At 34.9% G+C, this 23,656-nt stretch overlaps 1 protein-coding gene across 1 annotated transcript; it reads left to right on the forward strand.

Annotated features, from left to right (window-relative positions):
• The first annotated feature begins 327 nt into the window (after window positions 1-327).
• LOC138697146 (uncharacterized) lies at window positions 328-18,562 on the forward strand. Its single transcript, XM_069822722.1, has 6 exons — window positions 328-368; window positions 3,105-3,251; window positions 6,109-6,232; window positions 6,318-6,416; window positions 10,859-10,981; window positions 17,488-18,562. Exons 1-6 carry the CDS (start codon window positions 364-366, stop codon window positions 17,761-17,763), a joined length of 774 nt encoding a protein of 257 aa, XP_069678823.1. The 5' UTR covers window positions 328-363; the 3' UTR covers window positions 17,764-18,562.
• The last annotated feature ends 5,094 nt before the right edge of the window (window positions 18,563-23,656 follow it).

Below are 23,656 nucleotides of genomic sequence, written 5' to 3' on the forward strand. Positions count from 1 at the left end.
GTTAAGAACCTTCGTTCCTGGGATCCCCATAACTTTAGTATTTTTTTTGTATAATTACAATCTTTATGCAAATCAACTTTGATAAAAAGTCTGCACAACATCTAACTGAACATAATCTTAGATTTGTTCTCTCCAAATGACATGTTGGAAGATAATTCAATATAAAGAAGTTCAATGCTAATCGGAGCAAATCATGACCGACCAAAGACCTTTTAGTCTTGACGTATTGCGTATCTCATTTCGCTGGGAGTCCCCTTTATCTGTGATTCCCCAATATTTTAAGTATATATAAAATTATCGCACACATTTACTTCAATACTCTTCAGCTTTTCCTCTAGTGGAGGTCAAGATCCATATCCTGCCATGCGGTGAGTAAAGACCGGTTTCAATTTATTTGCATGTTTATCAATCATTAATATCCAATAAACAAATGTTTAAACTGATGTAAAGAAATTCCAGTAATAGAAAGGGCATATAAATATTTATTTTTCGAGTCTCGTATTTTTATGACAGTTCAGAGCATGATAATAAATTATTTTACGCTTACGAAACTAAAGATATGATTTTGGAAATAATAGTAACAAATGCTACAAAAGAATCTAGTGAGATTTTATCCACGAGTGAGATATTTAGTGCCCGAGACGCGAACTGAGGATGATAATTTCGACTAGTGCATTAAATCTGCTTACTCTCGTGTGGCACACAAAACTTTATCGACACCTCTTAATAAATCGTAGTAATAAATAAATAAAATTTAATATTACATATTCCATGTATAAAATTATGCTTTATATTCCTTTTACTGTCATCAGGAACAAAACCCTCATTCCAAAGAGTGAATAATTGTTTACAAAACTCACTCGTCTCTACGGCAACAAGCATCTAAGAAACAAAAATGCAAATATCCAATCGTTCCTAGCAACAAATGCACGAATATAAAGTAAGCTATAACCAGTACTTTTTTCTGGCGGAACACGGCGGAACGGCGTTCCGGCACCATTTTGTTATATTTTTATCATGGAACCGAGATGTGTTAATAATTAAGCGTTCAACCTAATTTCTTTTAACTCCTCTTACGTCTTCAAAGTCTTAAAGTGGACGAAAAGGAAGTTAAAAACGACAAAATTTCCGCGTTCTGGACAGTAATCATCTCCCCGTCCGTCGTAATATATTATACACAGAGTTCAACCATCTTTTTCTCCAGAAAAAAAGCACTGCCTGTAACATTTTATATAACCTATAGCCTACTGGGACGAGCAAAAATAGGTACCGGTACCTATACAATTTTTAATATTTATTTCTCATAACTCTAATTTGAGCACTTACGAAAATGAACTTAATTGTTGTGTTACGAGTATTAATTGTTCTGTGTATGTCATTAATTGTTATTCTTAGTATTCACATTCATATCATTAATAATGCTATTTCAAGGCCTCAATTTATTTCACTTATATTTTTACAGATTTCGAGATATTATTTTAAACAATCGAATATAATCATAGTTGTTATCACATCGGAAATAAATTTATTATCGAATGGCGTGTGTGAATTGGACAGACAGAATAAGAAATGAATCTATGTTGGAAAGCGTGGGTGAAGAAAGTATGATGCTGAAACTGAACAGGAATATAAAAAGGAACTGGCTGTGTCTCTAGAAGAGAAAGAATTACCTACTAAAGGATGCACTAGAAGGAATGTTGAACTGGAGAAAAGTTCGGGACAGAAGGAGGTATCAGGTGATAGACGACATTAAGATAATATATGAATCATATGCGGAGACTAAGAGAAAGGCAGAAAATAGGAAAGATTGGAGAATGCTGAGTTTGCAGTGAAAGACCTGCCCTTGGACAGAAAAGAATGAATGAATGAATGAATGAATGAATGAATGAATGAATGAATGAATGAATGAATGAATGAATGAATTGTCCTCCCTCTATTCGATCCTTGGTCAGACATTGTTGACAACTGCAACTGAAAAGCATCATTTTTTAATATAGCTAATTAAAGAAAGGTACCCCTTAACAATGTGAATGAAACGAAAGATACCAATGATGTTTGAAGACGACTAACCTGTATAGAAAAGAAAGTCGTAGAATAAGAAGAATGCACTACAAAAAAATTATAAAAAGCACTATAAGCCTTTAAGGTAATTAATATTGGGCATACTGTCTATCCGTCTTTTAGAATTCGCACGTTTAGGCCTACCTTTATTTTTCTTCCGATAACGTAGTGTCAAATATCATACTCAAAATACGTAGGTCTAATTTAATTATTATACAATATTAATAATTTTGCAAGTGATAGTGAAATACTACACAGAGTGAGTGAGTGAGTGAGTGAGTGAGTGAGTGAGTGAGTGAGTGAGTGAGTGAGTGAGTGAGTGAGTGAGTTATTTCTGGGTACAAAATAAGAACAAATATCTCTACTGAAATAAAAACGCGAATGCATCTTTATCAGAGATACTGCCTTCAATAGGCTATTTCAGATTGTCAAGTTATTTTTTCGTTTATAATAGATGTTGTTTATGGGTTAATTAACGATGTTGTACCAACTGTCGTATTATATAGCGTCCATGGAATTGGTAATGGCTAGTAAATAGTATGGTGAGTGTGTCCGAGAATTTGCCTCACAGTTAGAGAAAATCTCGGAAAATACTCAACCAGTCTAAGCTCGATTTGAATCCAAGATTCAACGCAGCATGGAAGGTGATGCAAATAATACTCTGACAGATGTCCCTTACGCATACTGAAAATATAAATCTCAGTAATCGACGTACAAAACATAATTTATATTAAAGCAAAGAGCTTCTGTCAAGACCCATAAAGCCAGTGGCGTAGGTCAGTCAGTAGAGGCGCTTGCCTTCTGACCCAGAGCTGCGCTCAGACATGGATTCGATTCCCGCTTGGGAGGCAAATGTCAGGTAATCTAAGAAAACCCTCGGCCTCATCTCGCCAAATAACATCTCACTATCACCAATTTCATCGACGCTAAATAACCCAGTAGTTGATAAAGCGTCGTTAAATAACAAAAAAAAACATGCTAATATAATGTCTTACTTGAGTTCTATCTGGATAATAGTATGAATAAATATTATTTTTTTACAGTATAAAAAACGCTGTTCTACCTGTAATGCTGATATTTTCATCAGAAATCCTTTCATTCCATCAAACATTAACGCGGGTTAATGTTACAAACATACCTGCATGGAACCAGCCCTGTGGCAGTCCCGAAGGTCGCACAAAATACCACAGGTGAGTGAGTGATTAGATAACAATAAATATATATTTTTTTATGTAGCGATACAAATACGATATACCGAAGTCAATATGTAAACGGAATTTAAATACCAAGTGAAAGAAATATTTCAAAATCATCCTCAAAACTGTGGTGTCACCGTTGAGATCTAGTGGTACTTACAAAAGATAGGATTCATTTCCAAATAGTATAATGTACGAGTATTCCATTTGGCAAGTCACTTTTGAGTCGCTCAGTAATCGGGAAACCTGCTGAACATCCCAGCAGAACGTTACAACTAAGTTAAGTCTATGATAAGCAAACTGCTAATAGAAGTTTAAGCAGCTGAAGTGAAGGGAGTTAATATAGTATTTTCCTAAAAAAGGTAACAGAATCTCAACTTGTGAACTTACTTACTTACTTATTTACTGGCTTTTAAGGAATCCGGAGGTTCATTGTCGCCCTCACATAAGCCCGCCATTAGTCCCTATCCTGAACAAGATTAATCCAGTCTCTATCATCATATCCCACCTCCTTCAAATCCATTTTAATATTATCTTCCCATCTACGTCTCGGTCTTCCCAAAGGTCTTTTTCCCTCCGGCCTCCCAACTAACATTCTATATGCATTTCTGGATTCGCCCATACGTGCTACATGCCCTGCCCATCTCAAACGTCTGGATTTAATGTTCCTAATTATGTCAGGTGAAGAATACAATGCGTGCAGTTCTGTCTTGTGTAACTTTCTCCATTCTCCTGTAACTTCATCCCTCTTAGCCCCAAATAATTTCCTAAGCACCTTATTCTCAAACACCCTTAACCTATGTTCCTCTCTCAAAGTGAGAGTCCAAGTTTCACAACCATAAAGAACAACCGGTAATATAACTGTTTTATAAATTCTAACTTTCAGATTTTTTGACAGCAGACTGGATGATAAAAGCTTCTCAACCGAATAATAACAGGCATTTCCCATATTTATTCTGTGTTTAATTTCCTCCCGAGTATCGTTTATATTTGTTAATGTTGCTCCCTGGTATTTGAATTTTTCCACTTCTTCAAAAGATAAATTTCCAATTTTTATATTTCCATTTCGTACAATATTCTCGTCACGAGACATAATCATACAGTATGATAATTATAAAGAAATCAGTGCGCTACGTAAATTATACATTTTGTAAGGAGAAAATAAATTTTACAGACTACAAAGAAATACTGAGGAAAATCTTTCACACTACAGAGATTTTAAAAATATGAAGATAATCGTCAGCTTCTTTGAACTAAATAACATAATTGCAGAACCTATCTCCGATTTGTACGGAAAAATAAAATATCAGAGTAAATAAGGCCAATGATGTACTAAGAAGAGACCTGGATACACGCATTGTACAGTAAAAAAATATCGTTGGTAGCATGGTAGTGCACAGAGTATTTTTATAACAGTAGGGCAGATCAACGTTTATGCTGGATGTGAGATAGGCTTCATTCCCGGTGCCTATCTGACGTTTGATGGCAAAAGCAGTGCTTCCGACTATACATAATAAAATGTTAGAAGAAATGTTACTCCTAAATTAACCGCCAAGTTCATTGTCGTCTCATTTTTATTATTTTATTTTCCTCACTTTGTGTTATATTTCATATTTCATGTTATTTTAGTTCTGTAGTCTAATATATATCGCGTTAAATAATGTAGGGCCTAGGCTATTTTACAATTTTCTTTATTATGTTTCTATACACTGTCGCGTATACTATGTGCGACTTTATTTCATTCTTGGGAACATTATTACTTGTAATAAAATCGGACTATCAAATAGACAATTTCTTTCTTTTTCTCATAGAATCACAATACACGACTGCAGCGCTACTGTTTAGGTTCCACATACAAAATGGTCACCTAGTACTTTAACTGACCTACTCAAAACAAAAACACTAATGGTGTACTATAAATAATCTCCCATTTGTCTTAAGAATTTTACTTGAAGCATATAAAGTGATATGTAGGTTTGGAAGTAAATTCCGACAAGACAAAGTATAACATTATGTCTTGTGACCAGAACACAGTACGAAATGTAAATATAAAAATTGGAAATTTACCCTTTGATGAGTGGAAAAATTCAAATATCTTGGAGCAACAGTAACAAATATAAATGATACTCGATAGGAAATTAAACGCAGAATAAATATGGGAAAGGCGTATTATTATTCGGCTCAGAAGCTTTTGTCATCCAGTCTGCTCTCAAAAAAGCTGAAAGTTAGAATTTATAAAAGAATTATATTACCGGTTGTTCTGTATGGTTGTGAAACTTGGACTCTCACTTTGAGAGAGGAAGAGAGGCTAAGGATATTTGAAAATAAGGTTCTTAGGAAAATATTTGGGACTAAGAGGAATGACGTTACAGGAGAATGGAGAAAGTTACACAACGCAGAACTGCACGCATTGTATTCTTCACCCGACATAATTAGGAACATTAAATCCAGACGTTTGAGGTAGGCCGGGCATGTAGCACGTATGGATGAATCCAGAAATGCATATGGAGTGTTAGTTGGGAGGGAGGAGGAAAAAGATCTTTGGGGAGGCCGAGACGTAGATGGGAGGATAATATTAAAATGGATTTGAGGAAGGTGGGATGTGATGGTAGGGACTGGATTAATCTTGCTCAGGACAGGGACCGATGGCGGACTTGTATGAGGGCGGCAATGAACCTCCGGGATATCTGAAAGCTATTTTTAAGTAAGTAATTGTTAAATTATACAATAAAGTTCTTAGTCGATTTTATCGTAGATGTACTAGGTGTTTTGTTTGTGAAAGTGGTGTCACTCTCTGTCTAGTTTGGCCTCAAACTTGAGACTGAACTTCAGCCTCTTCTTGTATTGTCAGGGTCGTGGTAGATAAGAACACGTGGGGACGACAGCTGAGCCGCAGCCTCAGGAAGATACGCCATCAGCTCAATGTAACCCTGGAGCACATCAAGAACCAAACGCTCAACGAGTCATACTCCGAGGTAGGCAAATGTTAAGTGTGCTTGTATGAAGAAGTCCAATGTCAAGCAAGAAGAAGAACTTATAGGCCTACTTTGTTTCTAGCAGATCCGGAAAGACGTGGAGAGGCACAGGCATGTTCCGAGCTGGGTGCCCGGTATGGGCAATGTCCTCATATTATACAGTGGCCGCTGGACTCGACTTCAGGTATTTTTTAATCTATTTATCAATTACGAAGTTATCTAGAGTCTGCATCTAACAACTTTTTAAGACACTAGCCAAGTCATTATCACCTCCACCATAATTGTGTTTCGTTCTATAAAGTGCAATAATATTTTTTCGTCGTGGAAATGTAACTTGATAGACTGTAAATCAGGGATGTCAAAGAGTCTATACTGCGTGCTCTCAAGAACCCGCTCAGCATTTCCATAAAGGCAATGTTTGTATTTTATCTTGCTAAAAATTGAACTTTATTGGATTTGTATTGCTTGCAGTATGAGTATGTAATACAGGCGCTTTGACATCCTTGTTCTAAATATTAACTTTCTTCTGAAGTAAAAATAAACTCTTTCAGCTTTTGGAAGTTTAATTAGACATTTTGTAGATTAAAAAATTAAGACTCTCTTCTTATCATTTTCAGTTTAAACTCTCGTCGTTCACGTCTTGGACGTTTCGTCAAGAACTTCACATTGCATTTCACAATTTTTAGGAGTTTTTTTTTTCTTTTTGGTTCTACACTTTTCATTTTATCTACGTGTGATTTCATGCTTCCGCTTTCTGATTGTGCCTGCCATTTATTTTTGTTCGCTGCCTTCTTCTCATTCTTTCCTTTTGGTGAAATGACCCCGCAAATCATGTAGACTAAAATGTAGAAAATAGCTTAAATATATTATCTTATTTGATACCGAATAAATCGCAACACACAATCACTCCCATAACTTCTGAAAACAAGCAATGGTTGGTTACTAAGTTAAAACTTAACAAATGACAACAGTTAAAACGTAATCATTTCAACTACTGAAATTCTTCTATGGCAAACAGAATGTTGCCATTCTTCTATTTTGCAACAGATGACAGCTTCAAAGTTACGTGTAAAATATGATGCTGATGCAAGGTCAATTTGCACACAAAATATATTATTATTATTATTATTATTATTATTATTATTATTATTATTATGTTGGTGGTTAGAACCTTGTCATTCTAAGCCAGCGATATAATACAATATCCTGACAGTAATCGTATATTCAAGTAGACCCTAAGCGTAATAGTGGGTATTACGGATGTATCATGACTCACTCTCTTATAGCTGAAATTTATACGTTAGTTATTAACAATATGATTTCAATCTTTGTCTAATTTTTCCTGTGGAACTTTTTTATACATTACTTAAAGTGTCAAATAATTTCAACAGTTGGAATATTCTAATTATGATCTGAGAAATTCTAGGAGAGTTCTAAGCGTCATACAAACCATGAACCACTTGAATTAACATAATAGGAGACGATAGATCTTGGATGTATTCATTTTAACTTTCACTTCCCTATCATTATGATGTTTCGACATGCATTTATCTGTCGTTTTTTGTTACAATGCTGTAAGTTACTATTAAAAGAAGTTACATTTTGAACTATACCTGAAGTATTTTAATTAAGTTCATTCCAAATAAAGTTTCTTGCATTTAAAAATTTATAGTTTTCGTTACCATGGTGATAAGTTTGTGAAGTAGCTTCCAAAAGTTATTTTTTAATAAATTTTTTTGAGCACTCATGAATTCCTGCACAATTTAAATATAATTAATTATGATTTGGCAACTTTTCTCCAGTCGCTTTCCAATGCAGGCTCTTACTTGTATTTTTAATATCTTGATCAACAATAGTGAATGTTGACATAGTCAGTCTCTGTCTGAATCCTAAAAATGTAGTTCTGTTGACTTATGTAGCTACCTAGTATACTAAGAAATTTAAATACAAAAATACACACAGTATTTTCTGTAGTTTAACACTTAATATATACCAATTCCATTATCTGTGACAAATATTAGTGTCTGTGACTAAAATGTCAGCGGATTCGTATTCTAATTGCAGCAGGTGTGTTTGCGTGTGTGTATTCTCTCTACATCTCCCTCGCTTCTCTGCCTTTCAATCGATAATTTTGTAAATAATTTTCTGCCTCATAGAGAAATAATAATTATTATTACGGTTTATTTACGACGCTCGCAACTGCCGAGGTTATATCAGCGTCGCCGGTGTGTCGGAATTTTGTTCCTCAGGAGTTCTTTTACATGCCAGTAAATCTACTGACATAATCCTGTCGCATTTAAGCACACTTAAATGCCATCGACCTGGGCCGGGATCGAACCTGCAACCTCGAGCATAGAAGGCCAGTGCTATACCGACTACTCTACCTAGGCCGAGTCACAAATTCTGGCACGACTGATATTCTATAAATTTTCAGGAAGGTCTATTTCCCCCCTTTTTTCAGTGTAGTATGTTTAATTGTACCAATAACTGTAGACACTTATTTTAATTTGCATCATTTGAATTGTGGCATGAAATGTTACACTCTGAGGGCCATATTCATAGACATTGTTAGCGCGGGCTTCCGGTGGATGATCAGCGAACTAACGTTTTTCGTATTCATAAACCAATGTTAATGATATGATATGATATGATATGATATGATATGATATGATATGATATGATATGATATGATATGATATGATATGATATGATATGATATGATATGATATGATATGATATATGTATGTATTTATTCACACTGCAATGGGTATATACCCGGTGGCAGTGGTAACTAATTACACTCAATAATGACAATAATAAACTTATTAATTAAAATACAATTAATAATAACACTAACAATTAATAATAATAATAATAATAATAACAACAACAACAACAGGGAATATACTAAATTAAATGAAACGATCACTTAAAATAACATTTGAAATATTCTAATTTGTATCTTAAAACTAAGATCGAACTAAAACCCACGAGTATATGTTCATATCTGCACAAGTACCTTTCAACATTACACTCATTTCGCTGTCAACTCACTGCACTGGAACTACGACACATTTCACTGATTCTATCCTGATTTCACTAACATATGATATGATATGATATGATATGATATGATATGATATGATATGATATGATATGATATATGATATATGATATGATATGATATGATATGATATGATATATGATATGATATGATATGATATGATATATGATATGATATGATATGATATGATATGATATGATATATGATATGATATGATATGATATGATATGATATGATATGATATGATATATGATATGAATCCTGTACAAGTAATCAGTCGACAGCCGGGGCTAGTTTAGCACGCTCGTAGCGCGGGCTAGCGAATTGTCTATGCATAGCACCCTAAATGATTAAAATGGTTTCATTATTAATACATTTTTTATTCTTAAATGTTCTGTACCCAAAAACTCCAAAAACTTTCGTTTTACACAAAGAAAATAGACAAAAAAAAAAAGAAACATATTATTTCATTTCACAGAATCCATAAATTCAATAGCTCCTGGTACAATATGAAACATGGCTTCAACTATGGCTTAAAACTATACAACAAATTAATTTCTCAGTACCCTGTTTTAGCTAACATAAGTATGATTAAATTTAAACTGAAGATTAAAGAAATTATTAAGGGAACTTAACACAGGATTAGATGATTAATTGGTAAATATTAGTCTTATTTTATTATACTTGTAAATATTGGTTATAAAAATGTTCAATTGTGATTGTTTTTGTAATCTGTGCTATTTTATTGCTTATATTAATTTCTTTATTTTGTCTTCTTCTTTCTGCTTACCTACAGGTCAGTTTACTTCCGACCACGAGCGTTTGCTCATATGGGGATAAAGTCCTTAATCTGTATTTCTGTTTTATGTAGGAATTAGTTTCTTAATGTATCTTTTTAATGTAAATAAATAAATTGTTCTTATTCTTGACTTGTCGAAAATTCTAAATTACAATAGTTTTCAATATTGTACAATGTCTAGACAGACCTTTGAAAATTACTTCTGAATTTGATAACTTAACCTAGTCATCAGCTAGTAAGAGTGTGTGAAAAGGTACTTAGTACTATAAAATACGTACTTGTTCTCAGTTGATTTAGCCATCGACTGATCTCTTCGTCCAAATATGAATTAAATAATACAGACGATAGATGTATCCTTCTCTAAGTTCTTGTGTAATATCTTTACAATCCTCAGATGTCATTGCCAATATTTATTTTTATTGTGTCATTGTTATAGTCTGAATAATTTTGGCCAGATAGTTTAGAATGTCTTTATCCCAAAACGTTTTTATATTGACCATATCAAAATCTTTCTTAAAGTCTATGAAACATATAATACATAGAGATATTGATTTTTTTTCCACTTTCTTCTCTAACCTGACAGATTAAAAATATACAATCTGAACATGATTTTCGAAATACATTTTATTCTTCAGATAATAAATTATGTAATTCATCAAATGTGTATTTAATATACCAAAGAGATTCTTACAGTTAAATTCTCATTCAGAAATACGTATAGAAATTAAAAAAACTTAATTCGTGCATCTGGTTTATTCAACAGATATCAAGCTATCTTCCCAAACTTCACACGGAGCTACAGACATTCTGCGTGGCTTTGGAAGCCATTGTAGAGGACTCAGCTGACCTATCCCTGGTAGTCGACACCAATACACATCTCATTGAGGTGAGATGTTTGCACCATTACACTGCCAGGTATTAAATAATGTAAGTGCTAAGGAAGCAGCACTTCTGTGGTTACAACGCGAATGCCGCTTGAGGAAATAGGCCCAATGTTTGTTATTCTTATTGTAAGTAACGGTACGAGGCTACAAAATGACTGTCTGCTCGAAATCGGCTCTTCACATTTAGCGTATTCCGAATCTCAGCGCTGAGCAATCTGATGGCATCACGGTGTTCCGAATTTCACCGATGGAGTCACTGATGCTCCACCGGTGTCGCACCGGTGCCATCAGCTTGCACAGGTGTTGGCAGTCTCCATCAGCCGCCATCATTGAATCTGATTGGTTCTTGTATAGGGCGGGAATTAGCAGACGAATGACATCGTGCACTGTTGTGTCATGGCGGTGTGTTCTGCTTTAGTTCTGCTGTATTGTTTGTAATGAGCACAATGTGAAAACAATATGTTAATGGCTTATGAAAAAACATTTTAACGGACCAGTTATTACTACTTGTTCAAGAAATAAATTGTTTATGCTCTCTTTTCTTTGAACGAGATGGCAATACGGAAATTTCGCAAAATTTTGCCAGCGTAGCACAGACAACTTATACAGTCGCCATGACAGCCATCTATCCTTCCAGCAGTTTTGTTCCTATTTCGCTGCAGCGTGACGTCATTGTTGTCCACCGGTCCGGTGAGATTCGGAATACGCTGATTGACATAGTTCATCGTCATGCCAATAGAGGGCATTATTTGTCGGCTGAGATTCTTCCACGGGTAGGTAGCAGGTTGGACAATAGGTTGATATGTGAAAAGTGGTGGTGAAGGATTAATTAGTATTGGCCCAGATTAACTATTTTCCACTTGCTAGCCTTACGGTTTCTTTTGATTTACCTTTCAAAATATGGCTATTATAGTATGCTGCATTCAACGTCTACTGAACTAATAGAAAATCGACAAAATAATATCAATCTTTCTATATTCCAAATAACCGTAACTATAACTTTTTTCTCATGATTTGACTTTCTTTCCCGATGGTGACTAAGCTCAATGTTTCAATTTCTTCGTAGCAACCTTAGTTAGCATATTCAAGTCTCATCGGTTGCCACAATTCTATCCAGGAACTCGTAACACCGTTAATTATAGCACTGGAAACGTTGGATTAAGTTAAACTAGTCTTGCTTTGTTTTCTTGTCAGATTTCTTGGCATCTATCTTACACGTTTGAAATGACTTAGGAGTTTGTTAATCATTTTTTCGGTGCTACTATTGCTGACATTTACTTTCTTGGTCAATTCACAGGCAGGCACTATTCATTGTTTTTTCCAAATAAGTTTTTTCATCTTATTCTCCGCAGATTTGGAAGATGCTGTTTGTAAAAAAGAAACACCAGTAGATATATTAAGATCTCTGGCTCTTGAAACAATTAACCTCAATTATCCAGAAACTGATTGGCTTCGTGTTCATACAGACGGATCCAAAATGAAGGATGATATTAATGATGGTGCCGGTGTATACAGCGATATCTTTGCTTTCTATACAACGGTAGACACCCATAGGTCAGCTTATGACGGTGAAATTGAAGCTATCAGGGTAGCCTTAACTCAACTGATATGTCATCAAACTAAATTCAAGAATGTTGTCATCCTGTGCAACTCCAAAGCAGCCATAGAATCTGTAGGTTTCTCAGACCCCGAGTCTTCATCAATCTAAGACTGTCAAAATGCCATAAAACTATTACAAGCAAAACACAAAATTGTGGCGGGCACTGCAACTTATTTGGCAATGAGCAGGCCGATGCCTTGGCAAAAAAGGTGCGAAATTTTACAAACATCTCCTAAACCAACACCCTTCCAGACAATAAAATTGTACATCAAATAAGTTGCCTACAAAACCACTCCCATGAGACTGCAGAAAAAAACATATGGAAAACACTGGAGAAGGGACCTTCTATCAATACCTAACAGACCAAGAAGATTGGCAGTCGCGCATTTCTGCCTTGCAACTGGACATGACTGCTTGGCGCAGCATCTCCACCGTTTCGGTGTTTATCAAAATCCAACCTGTACCCTTTGTGACCTTCAAGAAGTGATGAATAGGGATCATCTCCAACGCTGTCCAGCTCTAAAATCACTGACTGAATGTGCCAGATCCTGGGAAGCGAGAAGCCTCATGCGTCTGTTTAGTTCTTTAAGAATTTTTTTAGTTCCTTCATTAGATTTAATTTTAAGTTGCATCAAGTTATATTGTTTTAATCTTGAGTTTGTGTTTAGGTCAAAGAAAAGCTATCTACGTACCTATCATTCGAATAAATAAAAAATAAATAAATAAATAAATAAAGTTCTTGAACGAGTCGAATTTTTTGTTCGTTGACAGAAGTCGCGGAAAGTGTAGTATGTAGCATATTAGAAATTATAGTATGCCCACCTTCAAATGATATTCTCCAGTCCAATACAACCTAACGAGACAAAATAGTTTTCCTGGAATAGAAGTCTATAACTTTCAACACGTCCGATTCCTTCCGCACTGACAAACTTGACAACAATTCGCTGTGCAATAGCCTTCGAGATACATATATCGTCTATGTGAACTGCAAGGAATAGTGAAGCATATTCCATAACCTCTCCTACTCAAATCGCATCCTCACCTTCCAGTGGTGCAACCTATCTTCAACAAACGAGGCTCTGGGCACCGGGCAACAGCAGCAAAACTGTGCCTTTTCAGCATGCTGACCTGCCATAACATGCGTTAGCTTTCTCTAAGTGGTGAAGAGGGGATACGACCGCTGGAGTTGTCTGACAATCCTCCCAGCATGGTCGAACTATGGACTCGCTAAGCAACGGCAAGTGTGGTCTTGCAGACAGTTTGGGAGTTTCATATAGGTGATATAACCGTCATGGTGCCTACGTTAAAACGGTTATACTTTTTGCAACAACACTCTCCTATATTGGAGAGCAAGAGAGTTTACGGTTTTATTGCCAAGAACTCAGCATTACTTAACAACATCTTCCACGTTCGTTTTATTCTTCTCATTGTAGACAAAGAAAGACATGCAATGAAAAAATAATATCTTAGATACCACACTAATTCTATCTATAATTTGTTATTATGAGTAAATATTATTCCAATTTACATACATAATCGAAATGATAGCCGTCCAAATTTTGCATTAGAATATCGGCATCCTAATCAATTCAAATGAAAAGAAAAGAAAATGTAAATTAATGTTAAAAAAAAATACATAATGCAATTAAAAAAAAAAAGAATATTCTGCGACAAGATGTGGTAGCTATCAAAACGATAAAAATGTATTGAAAATAAGTAATATAAATTGAATATTAGAAATATGAATAGAGATGGTGAGAAAAGAAAATGTAAATTAATGTTAAAAAATACATAATGCAATTAAAAAAAAAGAATATTCTGCGACAAGATGTGGTAGCTATCAAAACGATAAAAATGTATTGAAAATAAGTAATATAAATTGAATATTAGAAATATGAATAGAGATGGTGATTGGTGATGTTCAAAGAAGATTTTAAAATGTTTGATGCAATTGTCTGAAGAGTATTTTCAGGAACCTTTAATTTTCTGAGGATCTCCAATGTAAATTTGGGAATTGTTCCTCGCGCACCAAACATAAGTCCAATGACATTCCAATCTTGAATATTATATTTATGACTGAGATCATCACAGCATGGAAGGTAAATAGCGCGTTTCTCTTCACGTATCTGCTTTGGTTGATCATTAATTTCGAACCTTACAGTGGGGTCAAGAACGAGACCAGTTTTTTTTATCTCGGTCAATTATTATGATGTCAACACGCCGTGTAGATCCTTCCGTAGAAAGACATTGAACTTCCTCATATACTTCGTATTCACCATGTTCCCTTAATCTGTTAGCAATAATTTCCTGATAAAATTTGAAATATCCACGTATATAAAAGTACCAGAAATGTGCGATGACTAAGTTATTTAAATATGATGACATGCGACAGTCAGCAAAAATACTCATACATCGAAAGCTACGACTATATGGCAATTTAAGTAGCTAGTAACAAATGAAATTCTTGGAGTTGACACATAACTGATTATTCGGCTATAGAAAGAAAACTTGAGCCTCTGTATAACACTATCGTTAAACTAACTGGTCATTCAGGATTAGGGGAATGTGTTTAAGTAAACCAAACCAGAAATCACACAAACAAAATCAAATTAGTCTGAAAAAACAAACTTTACCCCTTGCCTAATGTTATAAACAAAACCAATAAATAAGCAAATGTATTAATAAACAAATGCATACATTTGAGAACGACTATTTCACTATAATTCGCTCCAGAATTCTTATACTAAAGACATTTTAATAAAACTTACCCTTGCAGCATTCGCTCCTCCTTCTAATAGACCAGGTGTTTCACGATGTCGTTGTACCGAGATGCTTCTGTAGAAAAAAAAGCATATACGTACGTAAGAATTATGACATAATAGTAACAACAATAGTACGTCTAATAAAATTTTCTTATAGCAATTTACAAAATTTACACGAAAAAGGCAGAAGATAGAAACCATCGGCATTTGGCCAACAAATCGCCGGTTTACAAGCAAAACACATTAAGTCAAAAATATTAGAAAAAGACGTATAGGCCTACAGAATGAACCTTAAATAATGTCATTACTATCAAGGGATTATTCTTTGAAATATTTCGGACAAAAAAAGTTTAATACAATTTTGCTCATTTTTGTTTCCTTTTCGAGAAAAAAAAAATTATGTGAAACATGTCATAGCGTGTTTTGGGAAAGCCATTGATTTAATTCGCAATATGCTTAATCAGCTTAAGAGAGCAGAGTATTATGATAATAAATGATTGAAATAATTTTAGTATTGTCCTTTAAAAGTGTAGAAATTTCATTTGAACAAATGTAACTTTTCGTCGTGAAAATTAATTTAAAAAAATAGCATTTGTTCCGATCAAATTTCTACACATATAAAGGACAAAACTAAAATTATACTAATCAATTATTATCATATTACACTGCTCTCTTAAATTGACTGGGCATAGAAATTAAATCAATGAGTTTCTCAGATTATGCTATGAAATGTTTCATATAAAATAATTTTATCTCGAAAAGGAAGGACAAACGAGCAAAACTGTATTAAACTATTTTGTTTGAAATATCTCAAAGAGTAACCCCTGAAATTAATGACATTACTTACGGTTCACGCTGAATAATGTAGCTACATAATGTACAGTAACTTCTCTCTCATCCGGACAGTAGGGTAGGTAATTAGTATTGGCTACTCACAGTACAGTACGTGCCTTCTTCCTCCCCGCCATGTACTTTTTTCCTCCCCCTACTTGCAACCCCGTCGTGCTTTCAGTAAATCACAGGTTGTGTGTGGAAGAAGCTCACTATGCTTTCTAAGACGTTTACTGATAAACGCTCGAAGTTTAGTTATTTTTTAAAAGACAAATTGGATATTTTGAAGCGGCTGGATGAAGGAGAAACTATTTCTGCTATCCCAAGAAGTACAATTTATGACTGGAAGCGTAATCGGGCTGCATTGGAAGAATATTGTGCATCCACGAGCTCTAATGACAAGCGCCGTACATTGAAGCAGCCTAGTGTTTTCAAATACGATAAGGAACTGTTTCTATTGTTTCAAGAAAAAAGAAGGAAAGATACTTCAGTGTCTGGTCCGATTCTGAAAGAGAAAGCGCTTGATATGCATAAGAAACACGGAGGCGATAATTTCTCTGCTAGTGATGGGTATTGTCAATGTGGAGGGAAAAGTATGGTGTTCGTCCGCTTGCAATTTGTGGAGAGAGGATGTCATCTGATACTGTTGCAGCTGAAGAATATAAAACTACATTCCGAGATTTGGTGAGTAAACTAGAATTATCTCTCCAGTAGATATACAATTGTGACGAAACCGGTTTAAATATCAAATGTTTACCGAAAAGAACTTTAGAATCTACGTCATGCAAAACTGCGCCTGGTTTCAAAATCCAAAAAGAACGTGTGACTGTATTAGCTTGCTACATTGTATCAGGGACAAATAAGCTTCCTTGATGTTAATTGGAATAAATTAAAAAAATATATTGATTGTAACTATTGTAATCGGTGATTTAATTACTGTCTTATTCAAATGTTCACAAATATTTTCTTATCGTATTTACTCACATCAATTATGCAGACGATGGAGGGATAGTTAACTAATTTCCGTACCGTCTTGCAGTAAGGCGTTGCCTATGAAATCACGTGAATGCCGGACGACGAAGCGGACGGACGACATAGCAACGGATCACAGAGAATTTACTGTATGTGTATAAACTTTATTGTAAAATTAAATACACATAAACAGAAACAACTTACTAAAAATAATATTTTCAGGATTCAGTTTTTTCAAAACCTTTCAAAAGACCTTTTTCCACACGTAATATTTTTAACTTCATGTATTTTGCTTGTAAGCCGACGAAATAAGTTAAAAACATCTTGATTCTGTGTGTTGCAGTTCCTGTGCGAGGTGGAAGAAGCGTTGATCGTGTTGCAAATCGCCGTACCCGTGCCGCGGGTGCAACGCAGCCTCATGTCGGACGAAGAGCGCAATCCTCCCGACGAGACGAAGCGCCTCGTTCGAGACTGGGGCGTCCTCACCAAGTACAGAGACTATCTGCACTACTGGAGCCTCCTGCTCTCCAAGATGGAGAACCACCAAAAGAAACACAAGGCGAAGAACCGCACGGCTCGCAGAAGGCACGAACAGAATTCCAACAACCACAAAAGTTGAAAAAGAAGAAGACATAGAATTGTAACTTACTGTACATACCTTCAGTTATAAATGAGATTGGATTAAGACTTTTCAACGAACTAATACTGATAACAGTACTATAAATTCGTTACAAGCAGGCTTAGGATCCGGGACACTTTAGCAACCAATGTACGCACGACTTGACTATAGAGTTCCTTGAACATAGTAGACAGACATACTGTGAATGTAAACAACGACGTCAATGTGCTGCCTTATATTCTACTATTAATAGTACAATCTAGGGGCGGTGGAAGATGAAGTTTTAATGTCCTTCGGCGACGTTGAAAGCGTTAGCGTTACAATGAACAACCATGGACACACTGTTCATTATGAATTGAAAATGCACTGTGACGGTCTGAGTCAGAGGCATCTATATACAAAGCCGGAGCACTGGGTCGGCAACACTGTAATTAACTTCCAAGCGGAGGCCTACGATGCAAAAGCACGTGTTTGTGTTAATGTCGATTTTCAATGTAGGTAAATGGATGTTATAGCAAGTGTGTGTCGATGAAATTATGTTCGCAGCCATACCAAACGTTTATTGTTTATGTATTACGAACTATGTGCGTATTGGCGATAAAAGGAAGACAATAAATGAAAATAAAATGGCTGCAGTCTTTGGCAATTTTTACGGTTAATGATGACAAAATCATTGACAATTCTTCTAGATATTAAATATTGTATAAACTACATTTTTATAGTCTTACTTCTGGTTTGTGGTGTATCAGAATTCTAGCCAAATTGTTGGGTCTCGCCTGCTATTACATACACACACACACATACATATATATATATATATATATATATATATATATATATATATATATATATCAAAGTCACGCCTTTGCCTGCTATACGTCAGAACTGATGTTGGTTTTCAAGGTTTGTTTATTAATATTATTTTTTTAAATAAATTAGTTATAAACATGTTTGTTTTCACTTAGTATTTACAGGATTCAAAGCTCACTGAGTTTACGCTAATTGGCACATACTTAATAGGCTTGTTTTCTGTAGTTATATTTATTTAAAATTATATTTTAAAAAGTTTGTAATAAATAATTCAGGATAACAGTATTGTTATGTTCACTGGCCAGGTTCAACTGGCTATCTAGGCATCTGATATATTTATAGAAAAACATGACAGATAATAGCATGAGATTAAAATGTAAATGATATCCTAGACCTTTCACGTCAGAGGTGAAACAACATAAAGCGGCAAAACATTGTCAATTTACTAGCTACATAATGGTTAATTGATTGGAATAGTGTATTGCAAAAGTATGTCATTATTTTATTTATTTTTGGTACAAGTCTCTCGATAAAAATATAGATTCATATTCTTCCATTTGACAAAATGTCTCATGTAATATAAATTCAAGAAAGAAATCAATTGCGTTGGTTTTAAGTAGAACACTGATTCGGTGCCTTTTTAGCACAGTACCTTCAAAAATATCTTCCATGTACAATATTTCTCAGATGAATTAATTCTTATAGGAAAACTGGTAATGAGTATATATCGAAACCTTTACTGAAACTGCGCACATAATTAAGCCGCGTATCCACGAGGCGAGGCTGCCACGCGCGGCCAACTCTCACGGCAGTCTCTCTTGTTGTTTGCCTCGCGGTTTTGTTCTTTTGGTAGAGAGACAAAAACGCAATGTAGTGTGAACCACCAGTTACTGCGCGGCAATTCAGGCAGTGATGACATCATTATGAACGAACAGTATTCATTGATATAGTTTCTGAAGATGACTGAGTTGAGTCGAAAAGATTAAACATTAATTAAAAATGTGTACAAATAACTTTTAGTTAACTGTTCCTAATTAGATAAGCATAGACGGACCCATCCACTCCTGTGGAGTAACGGTTAGCGCGTCTAGCCGCGAAACCAGGTGGCCCGGGTTCGATTCCCGGTCGGGGCAAGTTACCTGGTTGAGGTTTTTTCCGGGGTTTTCCCTCAACCCAATATGAGCAAATGCTGGGTAACTCTCGGTGTTGGACCCCGGATTCATTTCACCGGCATTATCACCTTCATCCCATTCAGACGCTAAATAACCTAAGATGTTGATAAAGCGACGTAAAATAACCTACTAAAAATAGCCGGACCCTTGTGTTTAACTTAATAAGACAACTTATCGGATACCCACTATGACTTTTAAATTTTTTTACCAGACAGTGTCAGTGTGTTCAATACAAATTCAACACTCCATGATAGACAATTGTGAAATAGACAATGTGTATTAAATTGGCAAGTGTTTGAAGATTAGGTAAAGTTTTATTCAATACAAATTGTAACGTATACCCAAATTACCCCACTATACCAAAATTACCCCGATCCACCCTAGTGACAATATTGTAGCGTAAAGGTCGCTGTTGGAGTTTTTCTCGAGGTTCACCAGACTCCCCATACTAGACATCAACTTCATTTCATACAGTGACATGACGTCACTCCCTCAGCGTATAGAAAGATCGCAGCGAGAAGTTCAATGACCACTCTGCAACTGACGTACACCTAACGTTCAGTATCGGGACCGAAAATCCGCTATCTGCTGATGAGCGTGTCACGGAATTCGATTGAGTGACAATAATTAGCGTGCCTGCCACGCGCACTCATATAATGGACATCGAGTTACATAAAACACGAAAACTTCCTACATGACTGAGATAAACTTCAATGTACTGTATAAAATCGATTCCATATTCCCAGAATTTTAAGATCTTATCCTCTGCTGATATAAGTTGATAACATGCTTAAGAATGTGTGATTTGCTGCATTACGTAACTAACTCGAGCAGATACAGTGTGTTTACATTTAAAAGCATTATCTGAAAGCACTCATAAAGAAGTGTTTCTTCTTTGAGTACTCATAACAGCGGACATTATTATGGTCGTTCGTAACGTAAGAAATTGTTCATCACGTTCCATACGCTTCTATAGCTACAGACTGTTTCTTTTGTTTCATCAATCTGATGGACAAATATCTCTTGCATTACTTATAAAAGTTACCAGTTATGACGGCAAATTTTTAACTATGATCATTCGAAACGTAAGAAATTATTGGTCTCGTTTCCATATTATTATCCTGTCCATACTTCTTCCTTCTTTCATAGTCTTGATGTATATCTTGAAGTACATGATCTCTCCAAAGAATTCGAGTTACTGCAGTTGCAATGGTTTTCTTCCTACTCAACGTTTCTGGAGGTTTGACGTAAGAAGCCTTAATTTTGACATAAATACGTCTATGATGAAGAGTCATTCGAGCGAAAAAGCAAGACACGAAAATGTGTAACATTTAGCGTTGCATCTACTTCAAAACTATCAATTGTTCAGTAACGGTGAGGATGTAATGTAACCTGTATTTAAAATAATAGAAAAATAAACCTCTTTAGTATACCGGTGTATTATATTTTACTGTCAATTGCAACAATTTTCCATTTATTTTTACATTAGACAAATACCTGATTTTAAAAGTATCAAACGCTACCAAGAAACGGTAAGAGATAGATCCGGACATACTGCGTATTGCATTTAAAAGCTCTCCAAGTCCGTTCTCTTTTCTTCGTTGGTTATTATTTAACGACACTTTATCAACTACTGGGTCATTTAGCATTGATGGAATTGGTGATAACGAAATGGTATTTGGCGAGATGAGGTCCAGGATTCACCATAGATTACGTGACATTTGCCTTACGGTTGGGAAAAACTTCGGAATAACCCAACCAGGTAATCAGCCGAAACGAGTCTCGAATCACAAAAGCCAAAGGTCCCGGTTCGATACCCGTCCCCGGAACAATTTTTTCTCTGAAATATTCAAATAAGCTTTACACGTATTAATGACATTTTTCTATTACAAAAGAAGGCTGTTAGAATTTTATCTGGCAGTAATGATGTAGCACATTGCAAACCAATATTTATTATATTTCAAATTATGACACTTCCATCTTTCTATATTTAGGCCTATGCACGTTTGTTGTATGTTAAAAGAAATTAATCTCAGCTTCCTTTACGTAAAGACTATCATGAGCACGCTACCAGATATTGTAATGATATTCAGTTACCATTGATTAGACTTGAAAAAACCAATTCTTAATTTATGAAACAAAGTATAAAGTTTTATAACATGCTGTATAATGACGTTAAAATTTTTGATATGAGACATTTAAGATTGTAAAAAAAAAAAAAAAAAAAAAAACATTTTACTATTCATTCATATTATAAAATAAGTGATTTTTCATGGTATGCTTAAGAATGTGTTACTTTGACTTATGCTGATTGTTTTTTGACTTAGTTTGATTGTAGACACAAGCCAAACTTAATAAAGCATATCCATCCATCCATCCATCCATCCATCCATCCATCCATCCATCCATCCATCCATCCATCTATCTATCTATCTATCTATCTATCTATCTATCTATCTATCTATCTATCTATCTATCTATCTATCTATCTATCTATCTATCTATCTATCTATCTATCTATCTATCTACAGGAAGCTATACCAGAAAGCCAGAATTGCATAATCTGTTCGTTAACAGAAAACTACAATTATTCAAGTCACACAGAGTTTTTGTGCACTCAATGTTGGGTCTCTGGCGGCCTGACAGCCCACTTGAGGTATGTGGATATGAAGGGAAAAATTGAGCGGGTGTCTGGTGTAGTTCCTGGGTAGCTCAGTCGGTAGAGCTTTGGAGCGCTCAGCCAAAAGTCCCGGTTCGATACCCGGTCCCGGAACAATTTTTCCCTTGAAATTATTCATTTATTGGCCTTTTAATATTACATAATGCAAAACAAATTATATTCTGAGTCGCGTTTGAACACGTGCTATTAAATATTATAGATGGGTCTAGATATGCAATGTACAAACCTACGTGAAGTGCATGTTCTTTTCGAATCTGTAATCAGATTCTTCGTCAGACAAGTAATTTGGAAATTACAGACATGCAATAATTGTGCAAATAAAGGCGCTTGCAATTTGAGTGTAGCATTATGCTATATGTAGAGACAATTTTATATCCACTTTTCCGCATAAATCGACTCGTACGTAACAGATTAAGAAAAAGATCTGTCCCGTTGTTCATCCGGAGAAATCGCTGTCCACAGAGAGATGACATGACAGAAACAACTTTCTCTATATCAGAAACACTGAAAAGGTGTATTTCCTTAAAAATCTTGAATTATATATTTCGCTGCATCACGGTACTTTCTCATGTTACTTCGTATAATGAGGAAGTAAAGCCTTCAGAACAAATAAAGGTTATACACATTGTGTTTAATGAAGACTATTGTTTAAAAAGTAGCAGTGAAACCTACGATTCCAATACTTATATTTGACGTAATTACGTTTTTGTTCTTAAGTTAATTTTAGGAATAATTTGTTAACAAGGACAGCCATTACAGCTGACTTAAGAAACTGGATTGGCTGAATTATTCGTTTTGATGGAAACAAATTTGTAAAGACTTGGAGCTACACTTGTGCCTATGAATACTTATTGCTTGCTAGGCTTGCCTGCTCACTTAATTAATTAATTAAATTTTTTATTTATTTACTTATTAATAATATTTATTTATTTATATTTATTTATATCTATTCATTTATTAATATTTATTCATTTATTAATATTTATTTATTTATTCATTCATTTATTCATTCATTATTCTCTATTATCAAATCTACTTACTCTTAATTATTCTTTTCCAACTATTTTCACCTAAATTATTTGTCTACATTTCCATTTTCTCTATTTTACAACACTTACATCACTTATTATTTCCCTACTATTCTATTCTCTATTTATTTACGTATTTATCTCTTTCTCTTCGTTACACTCTTAAATTTCTTCTTTTATTACCTCTTTCCGTAAAGAGTACG

The sequence above is a fragment of the Periplaneta americana genome, chromosome 3, assembly GCF_040183065.1.
Source record: "Periplaneta americana isolate PAMFEO1 chromosome 3, P.americana_PAMFEO1_priV1, whole genome shotgun sequence".
Taxonomy (NCBI): Eukaryota; Metazoa; Arthropoda; class Insecta; order Blattodea; family Blattidae; genus Periplaneta; species Periplaneta americana.

Bases quoted from the DNA above. Each gene is read 5' to 3' on its own strand.
- LOC138697146 (XM_069822722.1), top strand. The intron at 3,252-6,108 runs GTGAGTGAGTGA...TTGTATTGTCAG, and splicing joins GGTCGCACAAAATACCACAG to GGTCGTGGTAGATAAGAACA. The intron at 6,233-6,317 runs GTAGGCAAATGT...TGTTTCTAGCAG, and splicing joins TCAACGAGTCATACTCCGAG to ATCCGGAAAGACGTGGAGAG.